Source organism: Lactuca sativa, chromosome 3, assembly GCF_002870075.4.
Source record: "Lactuca sativa cultivar Salinas chromosome 3, Lsat_Salinas_v11, whole genome shotgun sequence".
Lineage (NCBI taxonomy): Eukaryota > Viridiplantae > Streptophyta > Magnoliopsida > Asterales > Asteraceae > Lactuca > Lactuca sativa.
In genome coordinates, this window is record NC_056625.2 from 67665562 (window position 1) to 67690953 (window position 25392).

The 25392-nt window shown below is 38.5% G+C and overlaps 1 protein-coding gene across 1 annotated transcript; it reads left to right on the forward strand.

The window, feature by feature from the left end:
• The first annotated feature begins 11290 nt into the window (after positions 1-11290).
• LOC111888321 (formin-like protein 4) lies at positions 11291-13317 on the forward strand. The gene is made up of 2 exons (XM_023884478.3): positions 11291-11772; positions 11867-13317. The coding sequence occupies exons 1-2, from the start codon at positions 11291-11293 to the stop codon at positions 13179-13181; spliced, it is 1797 nt and encodes a 598-aa protein (XP_023740246.1). The 3' UTR covers positions 13182-13317.
• Positions 13318-25392: the final 12075 nt, after the last annotated feature.

Here is a 25392-nt window from a genome sequence, read left to right on the forward strand (position 1 = left end):
CCGTTAAGACATTAACTCAAATCCCAGATATGGACTCCCTAATGGCTCTTACTCCATAAAGCTTGTGACTTTAAGCCTTTGCATGGCTGATAAGGTCACAAACACATAAAACTCATACTCTCTTGACTCAAAATGCTCATATCTCATGCATGGTTTGATTCCAACGTCCAAGTCTTGATTTTTATGACATTACACTACTGAATACACTCAAAGGGGGTTTATCATAGTCTCCAACTTTGGGGACAAAACCCTAAAATACTCTACTATTACGCACAAATAAAAAGAGTGAGAAAGCTTGAAGCTTTATACCTCCATATGAAGTTCCCAACATAGATATGCTCAGATCCAAGGGCCTAGACTCTCACTCCTTCTCCAAAGCATCTTTTTCACTCTAAGAACACATAAAATCACTTAACGGCTCTCAAATGCACTCACAAGCTCTATGAACAAAGGTTTAGGGTTTAAGAGGGTTTGTTGTCTGAGGATGGTGGCCAGGAATGAGGTCATATTATTCTTTATATAGGGATACTCCCCAAATTTAGGGTTTTCACTCTGAGCCTAGTACGCCCAACGTACTAGGTGGCTCCGCTTAAAAGTCAAGCACATGAGTATGCTAAGCGTACACACACGTACGCCCAGCGTACTCAGCTGCCATGTTTCTCAAATAAGGGACCTATATTGTCAAAACTTCAAACTTCCATAGCTTCCTTGATATAACTGTAATTCCAAAGAACCACATATCCACGGATGGGTGACGAGAAGCCCTATGCTTCTAGCAACTCATCGCAGCCCCGAGGCTTCCCATGCTCGGATTGCAGCCCACGAACCCTAATCACGGACGATCCAAAACATGATGTTACAATTCTCCCCACTTGAATTAGATTTCTCCCTCGAAATCGCTCCTTATCGACACATTTATTGAACCCAATAACCCGAGAAGCACCACCGAAAGGACCTCGTATCATACAACAATATCTTCCAAGGACACCTGAACCCAACAGGAACTCCCGACCCCGAAGAAGGACAGACCCTTCTTCCGTTGCGGTACTCGATCTGTCTCTCCAGAACTTGAAAACTCTAGTGGTCTGTCTCCCTGCCCGACCACCCTCGCAAAAGATCATCATGTTAATCGCTCATCAAATAACAAACTCTAAGAACACTCTACCAATTTTGATTCTCTAATTGATCTCGGTCGTAACTTAAAGGGAAAGGAAAGGTCACATCCCACTAAGGACCCACCGCCTGAACAACTATTAGAACTCATCTGAAAGAATGAACCTCACAACTCTGACCTCAGACACAGGAAAGCGGTCAAGCCAGCTCGGAACGATCCTCTGACACCCTTAATCATAAGCCCCAGCTCTTCTCGCAAGTCCCTTCCAACACTGAGCACCAGGTCAACTCCCGAACCAAAAGTTGAACCTCCAAGGTTACCCAATTCACACCCAATAAAATGACTTATCGACTTCCTTCTCACAATAACTATCTCGACCCATTATGCCACACAAGTCATGAAGTTCGCTTTACCCCAAGCGAATACTACAACCCCACCTGAATTCGTCTCACCTCCGACCTCTGTCGTTTGCCACATACTGGTCCCATGTGTCTCGCGGTTCTTCCCAAACCAACAAAACTGACCCACTCCGGTCTAAGACATCAGATGGAGATCAATACCCCTCAAAGAGAAACCCATCTACAAATCCGGAACCTCATGTCACCTACTCAATGCACAAATTGTCCCAAACTCAGCTCGACAATCTGATTCAATAGCAGAATTGGAACAACTCATTTCCAATCTGATACTCAACCCATACCCGCAATTCGCGAATTTATGCACACACCATCTCTCTGATTCCTTCCGGTTACAATAATCCCTGCTCAACCCAGGATATAACAATTTTCGACCGTCACAGAGACCCCAGTCCCGCCCCTGGTCCGGCAACTAGGTTCCCGAAGACTCAAGTGGTAAGGCTACCCAAGCATAAGAACTCCTTTGCGTCATACACCGAATAGTAAATACTACAGCGCCTCGCAGAACAATATTCACTCTTATCGACTACTGAGTGCTACGGTTCCCCTCGTAGTCTTAAGACGCTTCTTTATTGACTCATGAATGCTACGAATCCCCATAGAATTACGACACCCTCTCACTGACTCGTGAATGTTACGGCTCCCCGCAATATCACAACACTTTCTCGCTAACCAGTGAATACTACGGCTCCACGCAGTACCACGACACTCTCTCGCTGACTAGTGAGTACTATGGCTCCCCGCAGTATCACAACACTCTCTTGCTAACCAGTGAATACTACGGCTCCCCGCAGTATCACGACACTCTCTTACTGACTAACGAATACTACGGCTCCCCACAGTACCACGACACCCTCTCCCAATGACTCATGGATGCTACGGCTTCCCGTAGTCTTACAACACTCTCTCGTTCACTGACTCACCATGGGCTCACTCCATGGTTTTCATGATAATCCCAAGTGATTACTCCCAATCAAATCCACTTGCTCTCTTATCACCCCATAATCTCATTATCAAGCCATCACTATAGTGGGTTCCCCAACTCACGCTCCGCAACACAACATAGATAGGTGCTTACACCTACCCAACTTATGCACCACCATTCCTGATGTAAGTCCTCGAAGGCAAGGAACTAGTCTTAGCACATATACACCCTTAGACAGTCCCACTCCGGCGACAATTAACTGATGGGTTCCCACTAGAACAAAAGTCACTATGTACTCCACTCGCCATCCCACAACTCGAGTCTCAACATGACCAAAAATTAGGACACCATACTCGGGTACCTCGGTACACTATCACAGCATCTCATGATGTCTTGCCTCAACCACTGATCTTCCACTTACGCAACTCAAAACCTCAAAATACTCCCATCTCACAAATTGAAACACAGAGGAATCGTCAACGACTGAAAAACACGTTGATGAAAATCCGAAGCTCCACCCTCTACTGATTACCACCCATACGAAACTACTCATACTGACTCTGAAATTGGTTAACAAATCAATTGTTGCCCCTCCTGGAGTATAGATCACAATCTATACCTATACCCACAAATCTCAGCTATTGCACCCTGAACTCAGTGACCCAATCGGCTTGAACTCAACATTTGCAAACCCGAAAAATCCCTAGCCACAATAAATTCTCTGAACAACGGCCACCTGCCGTGGATTCACTCATCCTTTCTTAAGCACATACTCATACATCATCCTGCCTTGCACCTCGCCTCATCCACCAATAACCCAGGTCTCATGTGTCCGCACGACAAATCTCCAAAACCAGTTCTCTAACTGCACTTGAACGGATCGCTGATCCTCTTAATAGAATACCCAGTTCTCCCCCACTCAGGGTTTGAACAACCACTAATTGGCATACCAACAATGTACTCCATAGACTGTTTCACCAGGTATATCACACTTGAATCTTGGAACGTACCACGTAATCACTTCAACGATCTTCCTGATGGAAACCAAGCAACTCCAAATATACCATAACTCAGACAAAAATCTCAGAATCCTCCCAACGTGACTGCCTCTAGACATCTCGAAGCCTCTAACCGACACACCGCCAGAGACCCCAACTGTTTCGAATTAGTCCTTACTCTCAACCTGGAAATAATGCACTATTACGCACCTCGTCTTTGATTCCTCGACCAGCCTCCCATCGTGGGATTCATCATAAAAGCAAGAGACCTTACTCTCACAGTCGATACACAACATAGACAACGAGGGTCACCGCCCTGATATACTCCTCTTAATCACCTGGAACTGCTGCTAAAAGTATGCCTCCCTCAATAAGGCACCTCCTTGTTCTCTTCCTTCTTAGTCCCAATAATTACTCTCTCGTGGTATACGAAATACCTCGCAGCAAACATATTGCCCAAATACCGTGGTGAAAAGGTTGCAACCCTATACTACCCTAGGAGTTTTACCTCCAAACTCTGAAACCGAAAGCTCGTTATCTCTTTTGATTCTACCAGGAAACGGGGATAGCACAACTCTTATCACAAAAAGTGATGTCTCATCTATCGGTCGATTTCTCGACTCAGACCGTGATCCTCCAATAGGCACCATCTCTACTCATCCCTGAGTCTTGCGACTCCAACTGGCATCTCACTAATAAAATCTCTCGGAAACTAACTCGGTTCCCTTGTCAAGGTATGCTCCATTGAAACTCATTCGACATGGCCCTCTGGCCCCACACTCTATCATATTTTTTCTCAGTCTAATCAATCACAATGGGATAATTAATAAAATCAGAAGCACTAACCGCCACGAATCATAGTACTCGTGATGGGTTTTGAGCATTCTAACACTCCTATGGTGTACATGCAACCCTATAAACCTTGGATCTATGTTTTCTCTATTATACATGCAAATATTTGATATTCCAAGGTTTCATCCTAACTAGCATAATATGAAGCAACTACATTACAAGAATCTAGTATAATGACATACCTTTTGATGGAGCTTGAAGTCTTGAATCTTTAAGAGCCTAGTGCCCCAAGTGTTGCACCTCAAATGGTTCACACAACACCAAGAACCCTTGGAATAACTTGAGAATAAGGATACATGCACCAAATCGGTTATGTCCTCTTGTGTACACACACTTAGTCCCATTTCATGAACTAGGGACCTCTTTATATAGTGTGGAGGATTAAGGTTACATTCATGTAAACCCTAATACCCATGACCTTTCATTTCCATAGGATCCATGGGTTAAACACTCCATGGACTATCCATGAAAGCTTAGCCCAACCTAAATGAACTTGGCCCATCCTATATATATATATATATATATATATATATATATATATATATATATATATATATATATATATATATATATATATATATATATAAGAGTCCATATTTAATTAGTTCCTTTTTTATCACTAAATTAATTCTAAATTAAATCTTGATCAATACAAATTAAATAATATGTTTCCATATTAATATATTAGAACTTATAGTATATTAATATAAATCATAAGTATCATTTTTCTCATTTTCTCTATCCAATTGTTCTGATGCCATGCAACCCAAATGGACCATGCCAAATCGGGTCAAGTACATACCATTTTAGTTATGGACTTAGACACTAATCTAACACATTCGACCGAGCAGTTTTCCATGGGGAGCATCGATCCTATTTGTGAAGAAGAAGGATAGGTCTCATTGGTTGTGTATTGACTACTAGGATCTGAATAAGCTAACGGTGAAGAACCGTTATCCACTCCCGAGGACTGATGATTTGTTTGACCAACTTCATGGTACATCTTGGTTTTCCAATATTGATATGAGTTTGGGTTATCATCAGATGAGAGTCAAAGACAAGGATGTACAGAAAACGACCTTCCGGACTCATTATGTTCATTTCGAGTTCGTGGTGATGCCTTTCGGGCTCACTAATGCTCCAGCTGCGTTCATGGACATCATGAAACACATATGCAGGCCGATGCTGGATCGGTATGTTATTGTATTCATTGATGATATCCTGGTCTATTCCAAGACCCATGATCTGTATGAGGAGCACTTGAGGGAGGTATTAGAGACTTTGAAGAGGGAGAGACTTTATGCGAAGTTCTCTAAGTGTGAGTTTTGGTTGTGCGAGGTGCATTTCTGGTGCACCTTGTCATCCAGAATAGTATTCTGGTTGATCCATACAAGGTCGAGGTCGTGATGAGGTAGGAGCTTCCGAGGTCTCCATCTGAGATTCAGAGTTTCCTTGGGTTGGAAGACTACTATCAGAGGTTCATTCAGGATTTCTCCAAGATAGCGGTTCCTCTGACTCGGTTTACAAAGAAGACGATCACTTTTCGTTGAGGGCTGAGCAGCAGGTAGCTTTTGATACTCTGAGGCAAAGATTATGTGAGGTGCCAATTTTGACCCTACAAGAGGGTGATGAGGATTTCATGGCTTATTGTGATGCATCGAACATGGGTTTAGGTGCAGTTCTGATGCAGAGGGGCCGCATGATCGCTTACGCTTAGAGGCAACTGAAGCCTTATGAGACAAATTATCCGACACATGATTTAGAGCCGGGGCTGTGGTTTTCACCCTCAAGATTTGGAGACATTACCTTTATGGGGTCCGCTGTACTATGTACACGGATCACAAGAGACTGAGGTGTCTGATGGATCAGCCGAATCTAAACATGAGGCAACGTCGATGGTCAGATGTGGTGAAGGATTATGTTTGTGAGATCCTTTATCATCCAGGGAATACTAATATGGTGGTCGATGTTTATAGCCATAAGGCGGTCGCGACTCTGATCAGGGATATATTTTTGAGGATGACCGTGATTACTCCACTTTTGGAGCAGATTCGAGAGGCTCGGGTTGAGGCTATGAAGGAAGATCACCGGAAGAGTGAGCGCATAGCGGGTCGGGTGGCTTCCTTTTATTATGATAGCTGAGGGTTATTGATTCTTCATCGGAGAGTGTGGGTTCTATATTGGGTGGAGTGAGTCAGGTACTGATGGAAGAGGCGCACAAATTGAGATTATCCATTCATCCCTGGGCGATGAAGATGTATAGAGATCTTCGTCCTGATTATTGGTGGCCATGTATGAAGCGAGATGTAGCTTGGTATGTGGAGAGGTGCTTGACTTGTAAGAAATTCAAGTCCGAGCAATAGCAGCCTCACGGCAAGATGTAACCGTTAGACATCCCCGTGTGGAAATGGGAGGAGATTACCATGGATTTCATTACGAAGTTGCCTCAGACTGCGTGAAGAGTGGATTCGATTTGGGTCATCATGGATCGATTGACTAAGAGTGTGCATTTTATTCCGATTCAGGAGAGTATCTATGTGGAGAAGTTGGCCAAGATAAACACCAAGGAGGTCGTGGCACGACATGGGGTGCCGGTTTCTATGATTTCAGACAGCGACGTCCGGTTTACTTCCAGATTTTGGAAGAGGTTCCACGACGAGTTGGGTACTTGTCTTCATTTCAACACGAATTTCCACTCACAGAGTGACGGTCAGAGCGAGTGGACTATTCAGACCTTGTAAGATATGCTTTGGGTGTGTGTTTTGGATTTCAGTGGGACTTGGGATACATCTCTCCCTTTGGCGAAGTTTTCATATAACAAGAGTTATCACGCCAGCATTGATTGAACTCATTTCGAGATGCTCTATGGGAGAAATGCAGGACCCCGATTTGTTGGGGTGAGTCGGCCAATGAGTCATGGGGAGTACTGAAGTGGTACTCAACACTACCGAGTTGATTCACTAGGTTCGGACTAGAATCCAGAAAACTCAGAGTCAGAAGAAGAGCTATGCCGAAAAGTGTCGATCATATTTAGAGTTCTAGGTTGGGGATATGGTTCTCCTGAAGGTGTCACCTTGGAAAGGTGTCATCCGATTCAGAAAGGGAAGCAAGTTGGGCCCCAAGTACATCGGTCCTTTAAGGGTTTTGGCTCGGGAGGGCCGGGTTGCTTATCGCTTCGATCTTCTTGAGGAATTTAGTCAGATCCATAGGACGTTCGACGTCTCTCGATTGCGGAAATGTTTAGTGGATGATTCCATTGGAGGATATCCAGGTGGACGATCACCTAAATTATATCGAGAGACCAGTGGTGATTCTTGACAGGAGGACAAAAACCTTGAGGAATAAGGTTGTTGAGTTGGTGAAAGTTCAGTGGCAATATCGCAAGGGTACACAATGTATGTGGGAGCCGGAGGACGATATAAGGGAGCATTGCCTAGAGTTATTTGGGGCAGCGGACTTCGAGGACGAAGTATGATTCAAAAGGGGAGAATTGTAACATTCATAATTTGGTATGTTTCCCTTTATCCCCTTAATGAAAAATCCTTTTCATTTTGGTCCATGGATAGTACGTGGGGCGTACAGTATGAGTACGCTTAGCGTACTATCTCTTTTCTGGACGCGGGATTCACCCACGTACGCGGGGTGTACGTGGAGTACGTATGGCATACGTGGTGTAGGGGCAAACACTAATTTTTAGGGTTTCCATCCTATTTAAGCATCTTAAACCACCTTTGTACATTCTATTGATCAACCTCCATCACCCTATACCCTAAAAACGAAACCCTAATTTTTAGGGTTTCCATCCTATTTAAGAACTCATGGTGGTTGCTTGGGAGTAGCATGAACTTGTAGATCCAGATTCATCACCATCTTTGTAAGCTATTTGAGGTATAAAGTTCTCTACTTGATGGTTCATTATGCTAGATCTAGTTTTAGGGCCTTGTTTATGCATTTTTGGGTCTTTTGAGCTAAAGTTGAGGTTTTGATCTACTCCAGAAGCCACAGATGTTATATCTTAGCTCCATTGAGGCCCCTTGTTCATAAAAATGCAAACTTTATGAAAGATATTGGTTCATGCAAGTGTTAAGAGCCTTATTAAGCTTCTTTTTTAGTGTTGGGTCCCATTAAGTCATGCATGGATCTAAAGTTGCCAACTTTACGTATTAATTCACCATTTACGATCCGATCTGAGAGTTTGGCAAGAGGTCTTATCTGATTAAGTGCTTAATGGAGTGGATTGGTGATCTGGGGAGTACGTTGGGCATACCCAGCTGGTACGCTGTGCGTACTGGCCCGGGAAAGAGTACACTAAGCGTACGAGCTGAGTACGCCCCGCATATTCAGCAGATTGACTTTCGGATTGATTTCCTTGGGTTTGGGACATATTTTGGGCTTTAGGATTTAGGCCTTGTTGGGCCACTGGACTTTTGACTTTGGGTCATGAATAGGCTATAGACTTTCTTGGAATTAGGTCCATAATGATTTTTGGGCCCAGTTTGGAAGTTAGGCCTTATTGGGCCTTATGATGCCATTTAAGGAATTTGGGCCTTTTAGCAGTTAGGTTGAGCCTTGGTTTTGGGCCAAGTAAGGAAAAGGGTAAAATTTTCTTTTACCCTGGGAACTGGTCAAGTAACTTAGATTCTTGATTATGGGTCGAGATCCAATTATTAATTGGATATTATTTGATGATGATAGCGCGGGGATTTTCCGGACCAGTAGACCGAGATTTATTTGAGAGATTCACCAGCTAGAGGTGAGTTTCCTCACTGTTTTTAGCAGGTTGAAGGCACCAATGTCAGCCCATGGTTTGATATGTTAGGATGCTAGTTTTGTGCATGACTCTTGCATGTGTTATATGTTTATATGTTTACTGGACGGGGCCCGATGCCGAATTGGGCCCATGACTATCTTGTATGCTATTTATCTTTGTGATTATTGCATGTGTTTGTATGACTATATGTTTATATTTTTATATGTATATCGGGCGGGGCCTGATGACTGATAGATCTATTTCGCGAGCGGGGCCCGATGACGGGCGGGGCCCATTATATGTTTGATATGTATGGTATGTGGTATTCTGGGGAACTCTCTAAGCTTTGTGCTTATGATTTTTAGTTTATGTTTTTAGGTACTTCTGATTCATAGGGGAAGAGCCCGGGATGATTACATTGCACACACCACATCGTTCCACATTTTTCTATTACTCTGATGTACTTAGATGTTATTGATACATTTTGATTGACCATGGTCTCTATGATGTTGTTTGGATAATGGTTTTATTAATTTTAAAATTGAAATTTTAAGTCTTAATTTTTGGGACGTTACAAAAATTGATTACAGTTTTAAAACATAAAAATATTAGAATTTATAATTATTAAATTTGGTTTGGCATATAATCTCATCCTAGCTAGTCACTAACAAAATACAAAAATCAACAAACCAATACCAAAATTATTCAAAAACGTTATCGGAGTCTGGGTGAAACCCATTTCTGAGATCTTATATAGATTTCAATAACACTCAGAGATAACTGAATCGCGAGGGGACGAGGGATGACAAGGAGATATGGGTCTTCTTTCAGATGTTGCTTGATAATTTTGGTTGTGATTTCAGCATTGTGTGTATCTGGGACAACTCTTTATTGGAGGCTCAAAACGGTTTTATGCGTTTGCCCTTTAACCCACGCATAAACCTTTCTCCTCTTGCAAACACCAAAATTACAAGTCGTTTTAACAACAACAACATAAGATTTTGTGTCTTCTTCACATACATCAGTCTCACCTAGATCTTGAGATCTGGAAGCGGTGTTCTAAACAATATCCAAGTAGAGATCATCATACAACGACCAAGAACAATCAGACGTAACGAAAACATTAGCCTCTTTATCATCATCAATAGTGCTAGAACATGAAGAATTTGAATGAGACTTACCTATCTGAAACGATTTTGTTTCCTGAAAGTTTTCATCGGGGCCTAGTTCATGCTCTGGTCCGAAATCGAAATTCTCAAGGAGGACACTGGAGTGTATGGGGCCAGGACAATAGACGGCGAGCTTGTATAGCGACGCCCAGACGCTTGGAGGAGAGTCCGATTAAGTGAGAGAGGCGCGTGGTGGGAGAAGATTGAAGACAACATAAAGGATCATTTGCTGGAAAATCGTGCGAAAACACATCGAATTTCTTATCAAATCACTAGTAAAACATATTAAATTTATGTCCGATTCGTTTGCTCTGGATGAACGAATCAGAAGAAGAAGCGTTAGGTTGAAATTCATAAAGGATCATTTGACAGAAAATCGTGCGAAGACACATCGCATTTCTTATCAAATCACTAGTAAAACATATTGAAATTTTGTCCGATTCGTTTGCTCTGGATGAACGAATCAAAAGAAGAAGCGTTAGGTTAAAATTCACACGTCTAGGGTTAAATGTAAAGTTGATGATCTGAATTAGAGAGAGAGAGAGAGAGAGAGAGAGAGAGAGAGAGAGACTTCCCTCGTTTAATCAGAGGTTATAAGTGAAAAGACAAAAGTACACTTGGAATAATTCATTCAACTAGGGCTTAACGGACAAATACTGATGGAGTTGGACTAAACAATAAAAGTTTTAAAATCATAGGGAGCATCTGTGAGGTTTAAAAAACTTACGGATTAAACTTTGAATTTCAGGATACCACATGGACTATTTATGAAGTTTTCTCTAAATCAAATAAAAAGTCAAAATCTAAATTTTATTAAAACAGATCATCTAACATATGACAGGTAATTTGATGCGGCTACTATTAGAACTCATTTAATTTTATAATGACAAATTGACAATGCACCTCTTATTAAAACTCCTTTAATTCGATAAGATAAGTAAGGTAGCTTCTGTATGACATGTTAAAAGGATAGAATTGAATTCATGGAGATCACTTTTTTCTCATTTATTTATTGACATCCTAATAAACATATCAACATCGATTGTGAGCTCCGGTTGTTTCATTGATGAATCATTTCACAAGACTTGAAGAATTCAAAGGCGTGATTGTTGATGAAGAAGGATTAGATGTGTTTTACTGGAGGAATCTAGATGATGATGATGAACCTAAAAGAACAATCTTCAAGAAAGAACACCCGAAAGAAGAAGAAAAGAAAATGATATCAGTTGATCATGGCAGAAGAAAATCAAACACTCAAATTCAGGAAATTCAATTACTTACAGGAAAATCTTCAGCTTCTCTTCCACCTGCAAATCAACAAATCTTGAAAAATCAACTGTCATCACGCTCCCCACCACCAACACCGCCTACATCTCCACCGCCGCCACTGCTAGTGCTGCCACCACCACCACCTAAGCCTAAAACTGGTGGTTTGACATTGACTTCTTCATCAACACCACCATCAAATGTCAAACATAAGCCATTGCATTGCGATAAAGTCAACACAAATGTAGAACACTCCACCGCGTGGGACAAAGGTTCTTTCAGGTAAATTTTCAATCTTTTTGCTAGACTTGTACCTTATGCACATACAATTGTACACAAACATTGACAAAACAATACAATGTAACAATAAATTCAGGTTTAATGGTGATCTAATTGGGGCCCTATTCGGAACCATAGCAGCCAACAAAAAATCGCCACGTGGCGACCCCACCACTTCCCCGACCCCAAAACCCGAAAAAAAATCGGGCCCACCCTCGCAAGTTTTCATCCTTGACACCCGAAAATCACAAAACATCGCGATAATTCTTCGATCATTAACCGTGTCCCGAAGAGAAATCATCGATTGTCTCCTCGAAGGGAAAGGAATTGACATAAATACCCTTGAAAAGCTCTCTCGAATCAACCCAACAAAAGAAGAAGAACAACTGATTCTTAACTATGATCACGACATCACAAGGCTAGCAGATGCTGAATCTTTTCTTTACCATATCTTAAGAACTGTTCCTTCTGCTTTTACTCGATTCAATGCGATGTTTTTCAAGTTAAATTATGATTCAGAAGTGTCACACATCAAGAACACGTTACAGACAGTTGAAAAAGCATGTAACGAGCTTAGAAATCGTGGGCTTTTTGTGAAGTTATTGGAGGCGATTTTGAAAGCGGGAAATCAAATGAATGCGGGAACTTCAAGAGGAAATGCTCAAGCTGTCAATTTGAATTCTTTATTGAAATTATCTAATGTTAAAAGCAGTGATGGAAAGACAAGTTTGCTTCATTTTGTTGTTGAAGAAGTTGTGAGATTGGAAGGAAAACGGTGTATGATTAATCGAAATCATAGCTTAAGAAATAGTACTGTAAGTTTAAACTGTGATACATCGATAGGAAAAGATTATATAAGGCTTGGATTGCCGATTGTGGGAGGGGTAAGTTCGGAATTTTATAACGTGAAGAAAGCTGCGGGAATTGAGTACGATGCCCTTTCGAAATCGAGTTCCAGGTTGAACGATCGTTTGACTGAACTCATGAAGACGGTGGAGGAATGTGGTGGTGGTGGTGATGGTGGACGGGGTTTTGTGAAGGAGATGGAGAAGTTTGTTGAAAGGGCAGAATGGGAAATTCATGAGTTGGGTGAAGAAGAGGAGAGGGTTATTAGGGTTGTGAAGAAGACGAATGAGTATTATCAAGTTGGGGCTTCCAAAGATAAAGGAAGGAAGCAGTTTCAGTTGTTTGGGATTGTGAAAGCTTTTCTTGAAATGGTGGACAAGGCTTGTGTTGATATAGCTGTAAAGTTGCAGAAGAGGAGAACTGGTTGTGGAGAGGCGGCAGCGTTGGCGGCGGTGGTGGTGCCATCAATGCCGACTACGCCTAACCGGCCGTCGGTGAAGTTTCCGGTTTTGCCGGTGAATTTCATTAGTAGCAGCAGTTCGAGTGATTCAGGTGAAGATTTGTAAGTAATGAAAAGGGTATATAAAGATTATTGATTGTTGTTTGGATTTTGGATTTGAAACGAGGAAAAGTGTATCCATATTGAGTTTATTCTTTTTAAAATTCTATGTGATTTTAATTCTCACCGTATAAATAGTAATTATCGAGTTCAAAAACAATTGTGTTTGAATCCTTACTGATCAAGAAGATCATAAAGGCACAAACCCTAGATGAACGAATTAAAGTCAGAATCATTTGGCCGATTTAAACTGCAGGACATTACACCCAACTAAGAACGTTGAAAGATTCAAGTAATGATATCATGCATACCATTATAAATCATCGCATGCAATCAACAAACCATCGAACACTAATTGCAAAAAGTTTAAAACTCAAGTGATGAGGTAATTGTAAGTAACATGAAGGGAAAAAAAATTATACATTGTTCTCCATGTTAGCCGCAACCAATGTTTCCCCATTTGATACACCTTCTATGACGGTGAAAGGTCGACATCCTTCGGCTTCATTCTTCATACGGTTCAAATTGTATTTTTATGTCTATAAAACACTAGGTGTGAGATCCGTATGTTATACGGGTTTGATAAAAAAAATTAAATACGAAAGTTTAAATAAAATTTTATTTAAATTTGAAAATTTAGATTTGAAATTTAAAATTTAAAATGAAATATATTAAATACTATATGAATATTAATATTATAATTTATTGGTTATTTTCAATTAAGGCAATTATTAATTGAGGTGTAAATATGATGTGTTAATTAAGAAAATATAAAAAAAAATGAAAAAAATGACAAATGGAAAAAACAATTAATCAAAAATACCAAAAAATGACATGTATCCAAGTTAATGAGATAATGACATGTGTCAAAATTATTTTCATCTATTAAGAAGGAAATGACAAAAAGATTCTTGCTGTTAATAATACCAATTTTAATTTGCATATTTTAAAAATATGTTTGGCAAAAATAATTGTTATGTTTGAAGTTGGAAGTTGCTATTTAATAGTTGGGAGTAGAAGTTATTACGAAGTTTTTAAAAAGTGTTTCACAAAAGCAATCGTAGGCTCTCCAATGCGTAAAATTACATAATATTAAAAGATAAAAGTTCTTAAAATCTAAAAGTGTCAAAAAGGTGCTTAAAATAGCTTTTAGATTATGATCTTTTATAATAATTAAACTAGGTGTAAGACCCGTATACTACACGGATTTATTAAAAATAAAAGTTTAATATAAAATTGTAAGCATTACGGTATTTTTTTAAATTAATATTTTTAAATAAATACAAATGATATAATGAAATAAAATAAGTAAAGGAAATGAAGGAAATAACATATTCTAAGTTGTTTTCACATACATAATACTTTTTTATTATATAAATATTATAAATTAATTCATTAAAAATGTCAAAAAAAACCGGTAAAAATGGATAACTTCAGTAACTCGTATTGTCTATGCAAAGTGTTTTTTTTTTTAAAACATCAAATAGGTTGATAATAATTATTTTAAATGACACTTTGGTACAACCCAATACAACAACATTCATTTCACCCACAGACACTTAGGGGCTGTTTGTTTTTTGTGTGAAGATCTGCGCAACCACTTTTGTATGCGCCGCGCAGACAACGCGCAGACATATGTCCTCGCAGATTGTTTGTTTTTTTGGAAGTGCGCAGATCAGAAAACGTCTGCGCGAGGTCTTCCTGGCGCAGACATGGGCCACTGTCTTCAAAGGTCTTCAGACCTCATTTTAACCTAAACCAAAAAAAAAAAAAAACATGGGTCAGCGTGTAGTTTTTTTTTCCTTTTTTTTTTGTTAAAAATGTATTTTTAATGTTTATGACATGAAATTAAATTTAAAAAATCAATTTATTTTAACATCCCGCAGACGTTAAAAACAAACAGTCTTCTTATTGCAGACTGCAGACATTTGGTCCACCTCTTCTGCCGCAGAGACTTGCAGATGTGGTCCGTAGACTGCAGACATTTTGACTTCAAAAAAACAAACAACACCTTATTCTCTTGGAGATTTGAAACAAAAGAAACGGCTTTATACAAGTTATTATGAAATGCAACTGATTGATCTACTTTACATATTTAAGCCCTTAGAAAAATATAGATTTTAAATTTAAGAAAATAGAAAACACAAGAAAATTACAAGTGGAAAAGAAAAAATTCTAAAAAAATGACATGTGTCAAATTTATTGAGAACATGCCATTTGGCAAAATACATCTTCATTTATTAGGTATGACTTTTTTACAACAATATCCATATGTTTATAATAATGGAACGTCTACTTCTAAATTATTAGAATATTGCACTCTTCACAAACAAAACGTTTCTTCAGTCCTCTCCATAAAATATAGGCATTTATTGCTTAGTTTCGATTATTGTTGAATATTGTTATGTTGTAGGTGAAGGATATTTTAAATATTATCATTGATATTTTAATGTTTAAATATATATATATATATATATATATATATATATATATATATATATATATATATATATATATATGATATTTTGATACTTAATAAGTGCGCATATGATATTTTGATGTTAAGAAGACATATACGATATTTAAAAGTTTTATAAAGAGTAAATATGATATTTAAAATTTAAGCTGGACAAATATAATATTTTGTTGTTTAATTATAGTATATATATGAAATTCTAGCCTTTATCTTTAGTGAGTCCAAGATATAATGATTTTTTTGTTTTTGGTTTTGTTTTTATTCATTTTATTTATTTATTTATTTATTTTGTAGATTTTCATTCATTACTAGGTTATAACTTGTGGGTTCCATGGTTCATAAAGTAAAAATAATTGAATAAAAGACAATTAAAATTGTTACAAACAAATATTAATAAAATACAAAATGATATTCGCTAATAAGATATTATTTAGAGACAAAGATGTTTTTTTTGTGTTTTTTAGGCAAAATGTGTGCAATATCTGTAGACCTCTATAGTAGAAGAGGTGGACCAAACGTTTGCAGTCTGAAAGAAGAAAATTGCTTGTTTTTTTTAACATCTGCATGCTGCTAGAATATACTAAAATATAATTAAACCGATTTAAAAAAAAAAAGCTTAATAGATTTTTTCAATAATTTTATGACTTTATTATAGATAATTAACAAATGTTGATAACTGTTATATATTATTGTATAAAAAGTGAAAATAAAATGGTACAGATTAACGTATGTATTTGATAAAACCAAAAAACTTTTGTTGCAAAGTTAGACATTAACATTAGAATTAGGGATAAAAAAAATTTAACACATAAAATGCATGAAAATAAACTTTTATTTTAAATGAAAGTTTTCAAAATTTTCATTTTACATTTTCAATTATATCAATTAAAAACTGGACATAAATATTTTTCCCAAGAAATGAATGAACTGCATTACCTAATATTTTATAAAATTTGATACAAAAAATGTAAGTCAATATTAGGATTTTTTTTAATGTCTAAATAAACAGTTTCAACAACCATTATTGTAATTAAATCTTTATTTATAAATTTATCATAAAGATTATGATTTTGTCGTTGAACCTTTTTTCTTTAAGTATTATACATTTTTTTTGCAAATTGTTTATCATAAATAAAGTTGGAAAAAATCTAAATTAAAAAAAAAACAAAGATATATGTCTTTTTTAGACTAGAAGGTGTCTTAAGAGGTATGAAAACTCTGGTCCACATTTGCACCAAAAAGATGACTCGCAAACCTTTTTAAGTCTACAATCTTCAAAAAAAAAAAAAAAACAATCTGCGAAGCCTAATATCTGCGTGTGGTCTGCGCGATACAGACAGAAGAAGCCGTGAAGAACTGCAAACAAAAAACAAACAACACTTAAATGTATACACCAGATAAATTATTATCCTTAAAGACTAAGTGTATGCACAAGATAAAAAAAACGGGTATGATTTCAAATTTACTTTTTAATAATTATAGTTTTCCGATTTATTAATTATAATATAAATATTTTCTAAAAAACTTTGAATATAATATGAAATTTTGAAATACAAGATTAAATATTAACTAATTTTACGGGATATGATTCAGAAGCTCTAAGAAAATGAAATGTGACAAACTATGAATATGCATAAGTAATAGAATGCCAAATGGCAATTAAAACTATTATAAAATATAAAAAATATATCCTAATCAACTTTCTTAAAATCTTTATATATCTTATTTCACATAATCTTTTGAGAATGAGCATTTGAGATTGAGTTTTGAAAGAGTTTTTTTTTACTTATTAGTTTTTTCTACTGCAAATGAGTGCTTGATAATTACAAAGTGAATTTTTCAACTACATTCGACACCACTAACATGGTATTAATTGAAGGTTATTCATATATGACTACATAAAAATGACTTATATGTGTATCTGCAATTGCTACTTGATAAATATTTTTTGTAATGCACGGATCTTGGTATCTATTTTAAATTAAAACATTCATTTTTGCAATGGGACTCGACGAGTCGGAGGCCCCAGACTTGTCGAGTAGGAACGAATGATTAGACGCAGGAATTAAAGCCTAATCGACGAGTTGAGAGCCTCGACTCAACGAGTAGGGCAGCCAGAGTGAAACCCTAATTTTCAGAGGTTGCACCCTATTTAAACACTTTAACTGGCCTCAACTTCAGCCTCCATCACCTCCAAGCCTTATTCATGAAACCCAAATCCATTTTGAGTGTTCTTGAGTCGTTGTTGTGTGTTCTTGGTGATTTTGAAGCTTGAGAAGGAAGAGGAAGCTTAGGGATTCAAAAGGAGGAAAGTAGATCCAGAGTTTGTGCTGCATTTCTGACTCAATAGAGGTATAAAGTTTGTACATTGGCTATTCATTTACTAGATCTCTTCATGGAAGTAGGTAGGGCTTTAAGAAGCCCATTTTGGAACCATTCATGGATGCAAGCATGTTTTGGAGTTAGGACCTCAGATCTGGATGTGCATGGCCTTATAAGACTTAAAGTTGCCAGTTTTATTAAGTCTTGGCCCTTCTCCATGCCTTAGGTCTCTTTAGGAGCTTGGTTTTGGTGTTGTTAGCTTCCTAACGCCATGCATGAACGTAAAGTTTGTAACTTTACGTGTTATATCGACCCTCGGAGGCCAAATCTGTGGTTTGGAAGCCTTGAACTCGACTAGAAACGACTGGACAGATTTGAACTTTGGGGGACTCGACGAGTCGTTCATACGACTCGGCGAGTTGGGACGTGGTCCCCCAACCTTTGTTGTTACTGAGCAAACTCGTTGAGTCTAGAAGATGATTCAACGAGTTGGACGTGTTTATGGACTTGAAGATCAAAGAACTCGACGAGTCTAAGGATGAACTCAATGAGTTGAGAGCAAAATTTCCCGAGTGATATGAAGAGGAACACGACGAGTTTAAGGATGAACTCGGCGAGTTGAGAGCAAAATGTCCCAACTGATATGAAGAGGAACTCGACGAGTTCAAGGATGAACTCGGCGAGTTGTGAGTGAAATTCCCCGACTTGTATGAAGGGGAACTTGAAGAGTTCATAGAAGAACTCGACGAGTAGGATCCAGAACCCAAAGTTTTTATGGACCCAGGAACTTGACGAGTTGATGGTTCAACTCGGCGAGTTGAGTCAACCAGAAGGTTGACTTGGACCAGAAGGTTGACTTTAACCAAAGTGTTGACCTTTGACCTTGACCATTGACCATAGTTGACCCTTAAAGGGGTTATGAGTATGAAAGAGTAATTAAAAGAGATGTTATGTGTAGGAGTTTGAGGAGAGTTGATTCCAGAGCCGAGAACAGTTCAGCTACTACACGACATTGAAGTGAGTTACCTTCCAGTAGAAGTGGGTCGAAGGCACAAATGTCGGCCCACTAGTAAGAGTTATAGTATAGATGATTTTCTTTGTTATAATTATCTAGTATGTCACTATCTGGTATGCTTTATGTGCTAGTATGCTATGATATTATGTGATAGTGGTAGGAGGGGTAGGATAGGCCCCAATGTTGGTCGATAGGGCCAAAGGGGTATGCCAACACCCGAATAATCTAGGCAGTATATGATTTTTATGTTTATACACTAGGATGCTATATGGTAGAGTAGGGGTTAAATAGTCCCCGGTACTGGTCGAAAGGACCAAATAGGTAGGCCAACACCCTGATATGCTAGGCTAGGTACCGGTCGACAGGACCGAAGGGGTAGGCCAGCACCGTGATATGCTAGGCTAGGTACCGGTCGACAGGACCAAAGGGGTAGGCCAACACTCTAATATGCTAGGCAGTTACCGGTTGAAAGAGACCGAAGAGGTAGTCCAGTACCCGGATATGTTAGACAGTATGTGTGTTGTATGGTATGTGGTATGATGGGGGAACTCACTAAGCTTTGTGCTTACGGTTTTCAGTTTTTGTTTTCAGGTCCTTCTTCTTCGAAGGGAAAGGAGCCGGTACAGTAAAAACGCATCACACACACGATTTCCGCATATGAGATTCTTGAGATTTGTACTCTGACATTGTTACTATATTATGACATGACTTTGATGTGACAACCCGATATTTCGAGACAATGAAATGTAACACCAGTCAAATATAGGTAAAAATTTAACTTTCCTAAAATCTTATTTGGGTTAAATAAAGTGGTAAGAATCGTATCAAGGTTTTCGTGCATATAAAGAACACTAAAATTCGAGTTATAACGAAGAAGTTATGACCAATCTAAGATTCGCAGGAAAAATCGGCAACACTGATAGACGTAAAACATGAAGTTTCAATACAATAACTTTTAGCCTTAGGTATCTAAATGAAAGTTTTAGATATCCCAAAACCGTAAGCATACATAAAAAGAATGCCCAAATCTGACTTCATATGAGGAAGTTATGATTTTTTTGAAGTTTCAGACATAGCAGTAGACAACTAAAAACTCGAAATCGAGATCGAGCGGCTTTTTGCCAACATGACCTAAACGAGGATCGAAGATCTCATCAATGGTATTACAACGGTAAAAAGTCTGGCGAAAACAGACAGCGGATGAAGGAGTTATGGAATTTTAATGGATTTTTCCTGTCCCGGCCTATTAAAAATATAATATTAAAAATAAAGTCAAAATTAGCCGAAGGAGTCTAAACGAAAGTTGTAGATCATAGTCTCACCTACGCGTGGATATACAGAAGGTCGAAAACGGAGTTCGTATGAGGAAGATATGCATTTTTGAAGTTTATTAATAATTAAAATATTTAATTTAATTATAAATACCCGATATTATCCGTTTGAGGAGGAGTCACCGGTCTGATCCGGATTACTCCCAACGTAATACCTTGGTACGCCCAGCGTAATCCGAGGATTCAGAACCTATATAAAGGGTGCGAGGGTTCCGAGGTTATTTGCTCATTTCTTCTCTTTCTCGTGCCGAAGCTCTGCGTTTAAACCCTCGAAGCCATCCTGAAGTCCCGGATGTCATATCCAAGTTTGGAAGGGAATTTTACGCTCCCGAGATTCCTGAGAATCCCAAGAAATCCGCTTTCTCGAGTAGAAGTTCTGCTCGGTTTTCGTCTCGCTTTTTTCAATCTATCAAGTGAGTTCATACCCCTACAATTATATTTTTTAAATACTTTATAAATGCTTTTATACACTTTTAAGGGGGGGAATACAAGTAAACATACAATTAACCTCGTACGAAAAACATCAATCTTTTGCTATACTTGTTGTTAATTAATCAATCATATGAGATTTATAACTAGTATACAAATGGATTTACTACACGTTTAGCAGTTTTACCAACATATTAATTCAAATGACTTTCTTAAACGTTTTTACATGTTTAAAACTCTTTATCAAACTGCCTTACACACTGTAAGTTCCTTTCAAACTCTGTTACAAAGGTGTTTTCAAACAAAGGCTTTCCTTATACTTAAACGGTCTTATCAAACAAAATGCTTTGAATCGTTTTATAAACTGACATCAAGTCATCGTTTCTTAGTATTAAACTTTTCAAAGGTTTTACAACACTTCTTTTACGCTTTTATATTGTCAAATGCATGCCTACATATGTATAGTTATATAAATAATGTTTAAAGGACTTAGGACGGTTAGCTCGCTTTATTTTCTTTTCCTCGTTGGGATGTGGCCTTAGGGCATCGTTTGCTCGTCCAAATGTCGTCTAAATATTAGTTATATATCATGTATACATATATAGACATAAAAGTTCCAATAGTCAATTCAGTACCTTTGGGTAGCAAAGGTATACTTCCGGTTATACTCGTACATTACTATTAACTATAATAGGTATAATTAGGAGATACTACTTACAATTCCAAGTACAAGAATCACACAAGAGTCAGTTCATTCATGAGTCCTTACTAATACATTATATGTTACATGAATACGTTCACATATATACGCTTACATGAGTACATTTACATAGATACGCTTACATGAGTACATTTACATAGATATGCTTACATTAGTACATTTACATAGATACGCTTACAGAGATACGTTTACAGAGATACGCTTACATGAACACGTCTACATTAATACGTTTAATAGATATTATTACCTAGGATATGTTAGAAACATTTCGGGACTTACCATTCCACACCTGAAGCTGTTAGCTACAGAAGGGAAAAGGAGTATCGACGAGTTCCTTACGGTTATACTGTTCGGCGAGTTTCCACGCCGTGAATATCCTACTACAAAAGGATACATTTGATATAGATAAACTATGTTCTTTATTACCTTTATATTGTGAATCATACACATAAACGACGAGGTAGACTATAACTTTTATAATAATAGTTAAACAAGGGAAAACCGTCACATCTACAGTGATGCTTACTTCCAAAACAGTCGAGTCTTGGTAGAAGATTACTTTTATACTAGTAGGAAATATAGGATTTCCTAGGGTTTTCAAACTTTTACAATTACTTACAAACATTTTCCAACTTTTCTCCTAATGTTTACAAGTCTTTACTTTACAGTTTTTACAAAGCAAAGACACATTAATACTTATGAATTCTCCAGCTTTATTGCTGATACTCGCTTTCAAAATAACTTGTATTCTCAGGTCACAAATAGACAGGTACGACGACCACATTTTGTTAAGACGGAGAAATCAAGACTCCTTTTTATTTTGATTAGTTATTATGTTGTCTTATACTATGAAAGAACACACCTGTAATTAAATTTATACTATTAATGCAATGGATGGTGTTGTTGCTTGTTTACTACTTTACATTGTTGTGATACATTACATGACGTCCTCCGCCCCAGAACGTTTCCGCCGTTCTCGGTTTTGGGGTGTGACATTTGAGACTTATGATCTATGTCTTTTTATGAAATGAAATAACTTGAGGATGTTTTCAATACATTGTTTTATAAATTGCTATATCAAAAATGAAATTGTTGGTCCGTATTTTTTAGGAAGTTACAAGTTGGTATCAGAGCCTTGATTTGAGGGATTCAGACACATCTTCGGGGGTGTCTGGACTTAAATCGAGAGTTTGAAAGGTTTTTACAAGAAAATAGTTTTTCTAAAAATTAAAATGAAAAGTTTTGAGAAAGAACAAGGTGTTGTATGCGTGCAATCGGCCGAGCTCAAGTAAGTTTTCCCCAAGATACTTATACATGTTTGTTATGATATATGATATGATTATGAGAACTGCATGCTAGATTAGGGCTGAGGATCTAGGAAGGATGTCTTATATGCCTGTTATATGTATGAGAACTGCACGCTAGAATTGGGCTAAGGATCTAGGAAGATGCCTTATGTGCCTGCTATATGTGCTTATTGAAATTCATGCTTGAACTGATCAATCAGTGATATGATGGCCTGAATAGGATATGCTTGGTTTTGTTACTAAATGCTCGAATGCTACTTGCTTTGTGCTTTTAGGAGTTCTAGTTATCTTTAGCTACCTAGTAAATTAATACGTTAAGTTACATATTGCAAGGACTAAGTAATTTCAGATGGTTAGGTCTAGCCCTATTTCGCAGCTCTTGTTTGATTCCAACCGTTATAGGGTAGGACCTCTCATTCGAATGTTTATTTGATCTTAGTGATATGTAATGGTATTTGCGAGCTAGATAGGTAAAGGTAGCAATGATTTATTATGCAGCTGATGGCGGAGAGTAGGTCAGAGAGTTACTCATGAGGAAGTTTGTAGACTGGGATCATCGGGCTGCTATAAGTGCGACAAGCTTGGGTACTTTGGTAGGGATTGTACTGCCCCTACCCCCACCCTTCAGACAGCAGACCTGATTAGCTTCCATTGCAATCAGAAGGGCCATAAAAAGGCCAATTGCCCGAGAATGACATTAGGAGCGCCAGTGGCGGTGCCAGCTCCAGCGACTCTGCGGATCACGGATGGCCGACCGGGCAAGACGGATGCTCCAATTATGAGGAACGAGCCTTCCAGTTGACCACCGAGGAGGCGTGTGCCACACCAGATGTGGTGATGGGTATGTTTTCTTCTCCCTAACTCTTATTACATTTCGATTATGTTATTTGTAACACCCACAAAATTCGAGCCAATTTAAAATTTTTTAAATCATTTAAAACCATTTGATTATTAAAATTTGTTTTCAAAATAGTTTATACATCATAGTTACTAGAAATCATAATCGTCAATCGAGGAAGTGTACGGTCACACCTTCTTCTACCCGCGGCCATCCGCTGAACCTGAGACAATAAACTGAAACTGTAAGCCCGAAAGCTTAGTGAGTTACCCCCAAAATACCAACCTCATGTAACCATAATCATATCATATCAACAAATATAGAACACCCATGCATCTCGAGTCTACAGTGTGACTGGTCCGCCCGTATCGGGCCTTCAGTCCACCTGGTCCACTCTCTGAGTCTACAATATGATTGGACCGCCCGCACCAGGCCTTCTGTCTATCTGGCCCACTCTCTGAGCCTCGGCACATTTGGACCTCCCTCTCGGGGCCTTCAGCCTATCCAGGCCGCTCGTCAGGCCTTCGGCCTAACTAGGTTCCCTCCTGGGCATGCAGTCTATCTGGTCTGCCCTGGGTATGTTGGCCTACATCACAATCAGGACCCGCCTCAACCCAACCCCCAAACAAACAATGATGTGCACATATAACAGATAATCAAATAATAGTCCATAGACAAACAAACCGATCTAGCAGATGATATAGCATAGCAACATCCTAACCATGTTACCGACCTAACCGGTCACTAACATAGCATCATCCTATATACCAGGATACTGACCTAAACCAGGTCACTAACATAGCATCATCCTATATACCAGGATACCGACCTAAACCAAGTCACTAAACATAGTATCGTCCTAATTACCAGGACGCCGATCTAACAGATCAATAAGCATATCAAACAAATACAAGTATACAATCTGAGAAAGGGCCGACCTTGGTGCCTTAGACCCCGTTGATATAGTGACGATACCTCACCTAGCAATACCGGGATGAACCACAAAATCACGCTCCCGAAACACTGCCCTAAACTCCAACACCTATAACCATCAAAGATCTAATTCATAAATACCCGCTTACCAATTATCCTCAAAAGTCAAAACGGTCAACCCTTGGTCAAAGTCAAAGTCAACTATCAAGGTCAACAGTCCATGTTAACCTCAACTCGTCGAGTACCCTCAGCTACTCGCCGAGTTCCTTGCATAACTTGCCAACTCGTCGAGTCACCATGCAACTCGCCGAGTCCAAGGCAATCTTCATCGGACTCGCCGAGTTGTTCATCCAACCCGTCGAGTTCATGAACATCTTCATATGACTCGCCGAGTCTACCATGTGACTCGCCGAGTCCCTTCAGTCCTTCATCCATACAGATGCTTTTTAGGCCATGCTAAAGCTCCATACTGCAGATTTAACTTCCCAAGGCATGCTTATCATGTAAAGTTGCAAACTTTACGTGCATGCAAGGCTCTAATGACCCAAAATGCCAAAACTAAGCTTGAAATGGGGTTTTACACTTAATGAGGGGTTCATACTTGCCAATACTGATAGCTTTATGGACTTACAAATCAAGGAGAGTTCAGATCTGACGTTACAACTTCTGATCTGAGCTCATACCCAAGAATAGCTTCAAAACCAAGCCAAGAAGCCCTAATTTCATCCAAAGAGATCTAGAAAGGAATGAGGCCAAGATCATGAATTGATACCTCAAATGAAGCTAGATGAGATAGACTTCAGACCCACAAACGTTCTTGCCTTTAAATTTTGATCTCCAAGCTTC